Source organism: Argentina silus (assembly GCF_951799395.1).
Source record: "Argentina silus genome assembly, chromosome: 22".
Classification (NCBI taxonomy): Eukaryota; Metazoa; Chordata; class Actinopteri; order Argentiniformes; family Argentinidae; genus Argentina; species Argentina silus.
Window position 1 is genome coordinate 11,146,001 of NC_139676.1, and position 2,500 is coordinate 11,148,500.

Here is a 2,500-nt window from a genome sequence, read left to right on the forward strand (position 1 = left end):
TCCCTCTCTCTCCTTCTTCAAACAAGCTTTATTGCCATGTAAGGGGCCATCCAATGATGCCAAAACAATACACAGGAGAACACAAACTCAAACTATCTAACAGTGAAAGATTGCAATGTGAAATTGAATTACACCACGCTCAAAATGATAAGGACTGCGAATTAAAATAACTATCTCCTTCTCTCTTTCCTCTCTCTCCCCTCCCTTCCGTGTCTTATGGACAATAAAGTAATCTCATCCTCCTTCTTCTTCTTCTTCTTCTTCTCCTCTAGTGGTAGTCGTCAGAACCAGTTGAAGGAGCAGCAGCCCCCCCAGCAGCTCCCCCCCCCTCCGGCGGTGTTGTCCCCGGCCCAGCTGCCTGAGGAGGCCGAGTGTCTCACCGTGCCCAAGTACAAGAGAGACCTGGTCCACAAGCTGAAGATCCTCCGCCAGGAGCTGGCCCAGCAGCAGCCCCAGGCCGGACACTGCCGCATCGAGGTCTGCCGGGAGGAGATCTTTGAGGTAAAGACCCGTTCCGTCCCCCAAGACCCACCCTGTGGGATTTATGGTGCGTTCAAGTGCTCCTCGGAAACGCTGAGCTTCTCTCTGAGATTTAGCAGCGTTTTTAGTGAAGAGCTTCCTATTGTCTAATTCTGAGAGAGCTCCAAGTAGGGGAACTCAGAGATCTCCGAGGTACGCAAGTTGCCAAGTTGGAAATGTCCAAGTTTCCTGTTTTTTTTTTTTTTTTCAAGGATCACTTGAATGCAGTTTGACATGTCTTTGGTCATTGTGTTGTCCCTGATGGGATTCATAAAGTTGTATGGGAGTTGAATTTGGAATTAGTTCTATTATGCACAGAATGATAGGACTTCCTAACATGCATACAGAGTAGGCATACAGAGTAGGCACATATAAAACCACAACATGCCATTGTGGCCATGAAGGGATGCACATGGTCAGCAACAACACTCAAGTAGGCTGTGGCATTCAAGCGGTGATTGATTGATTGGTATTAACAGGCCCAAGGTGTGCCAAGAAAACATTCCCCACACCATTACACCACCTCCACCATGAGAAGGTGTACAGGTGTTCCTAATAAAGTGTCCAGTGAGTGTATTATACATTTACATTTATGGCATTTAGCAGACGCCTTTATCCAAAGCAGCTTACAACAAATACATTTGTGAATCATCTATCCAACAGTCATCATAAGACAAAGTAATCAATGCTCACACCAGGGGCAGTCATCATGTATGTCTTCATCTTAACACAGCTAATATGCCGTATGCTCACTTAACTTGCCTGTTTGGGTTCTATGAGTGTACATGTAAGCATATTTGTATGTCTGATTTACCAGCACACGCGTGTATACATACTCAGTAGATGCAAACACGTTCCCAGATGCAAACCCATACAATTTATGAGTTGCTTTCCATCCATTTATAGTGTTGCAGAGGGAAAGGCCTGGGGCACCCAAGCTGCAATACCCAGAATCTCTTTATGGTTCTTAGTAAAAAAAAAAAAAAGTGAAAAAGGCCTTCTAAACACCACAGCTCCCTCTCTTTCTTTCTTTCTTTCTTTCTTTCTTTCTTTCTTTTTTCTCTCTCTCTCTCCCAATCATCTGTTCTTCCAAAGCAAGGCATTCTTTCTGGATGATTTCATCAGTTAAAAGGAGGGGGGAGGGAGGGAGGGAGGGGGGAGAGAGAGAGAGGCAGCAGTGGCAGGTTTTCGGGGCCAGACATAACTTCATAACTCCGCGGTACAAGTTGAGCAATGAAAAAAAATATGACTTCATCGTTCGCGACGTGACAGCTGGGGAGAACGAAGTGTGAAAAAGCCTCCGTTGGTAGAACTCATGGGAATGTGTGCGTGTGTGTGTGTGTGCGCGAATGTGTGTGTGTGTGCGTGCGTGTCTGAGTGCGCGCGTGAGTGAGTGTTTGCGTGTGTGTCTGAGCGTGTGTGTCTGAGCGTGTGTGTCTGAGTGTGTGCGCGCGTGTCTGAGTGCTTGTCTGAGTGAGTGAGTGAGTGCGTGCGTGTGTGTGTGTGTGTGCGTGCTCGCGCTGTAATTCCCAGCTAATAACCTCCCTAGGATCCAGAGCCTGCTCTGCTTTCACAGTTGCAACACTGCTGTTGCTGTGGCAAGGGCTTGTTTTAGATGGCAGTGCATCTTAGTCACTGCCTGGGCCGTGACTGAGGGAAGAGAGGCAGGCCCTTACGTAATGTTAAAGGGAGCTACACACACACACACAGTTGGTGCATTCCTGCTGGCTTCTCCCAGGCACCACTAGGGCCTGTTCTACCAGGACCTGAGAAATAGGGGGAGAAGGAGAGAGAGAGAGAGAGAGAGAGAACAAACAAGGGAGGGAGGGAGAGAGAGAAGGAGGTAGAGACAGACAGACAGAGAGAGAGAGAGGAGAGGAGGGAGGGAGGGAGGGAGAGAGGGAGAGGGAGAGATCTGGAGTGTTCTTCATAGTCCTGGCTAGGGAATAGAATAATCTTGTTGGTTTTCTCGTAGAAGACA

At 47.7% G+C, this 2,500-nt stretch overlaps 1 protein-coding gene across 1 annotated transcript in view; it reads left to right on the forward strand.

Moving 5' to 3' along the window:
• Positions 1-216: 216 nt before the first annotated feature.
• Positions 217-2,500, forward strand: part of LOC310821538 (E3 ubiquitin-protein ligase SMURF2-like) — a gene marked incomplete at its 5' end in the record, with an annotated part of 7,036 nt that continues 4,752 nt past the window's right edge. The window contains one exon of the mRNA XM_083693625.1: positions 217-501. Coding sequence (XP_083549751.1) covers positions 217-501 — 285 coding nt within the window. The remainder of the gene's footprint in view (positions 502-2,500) is intronic.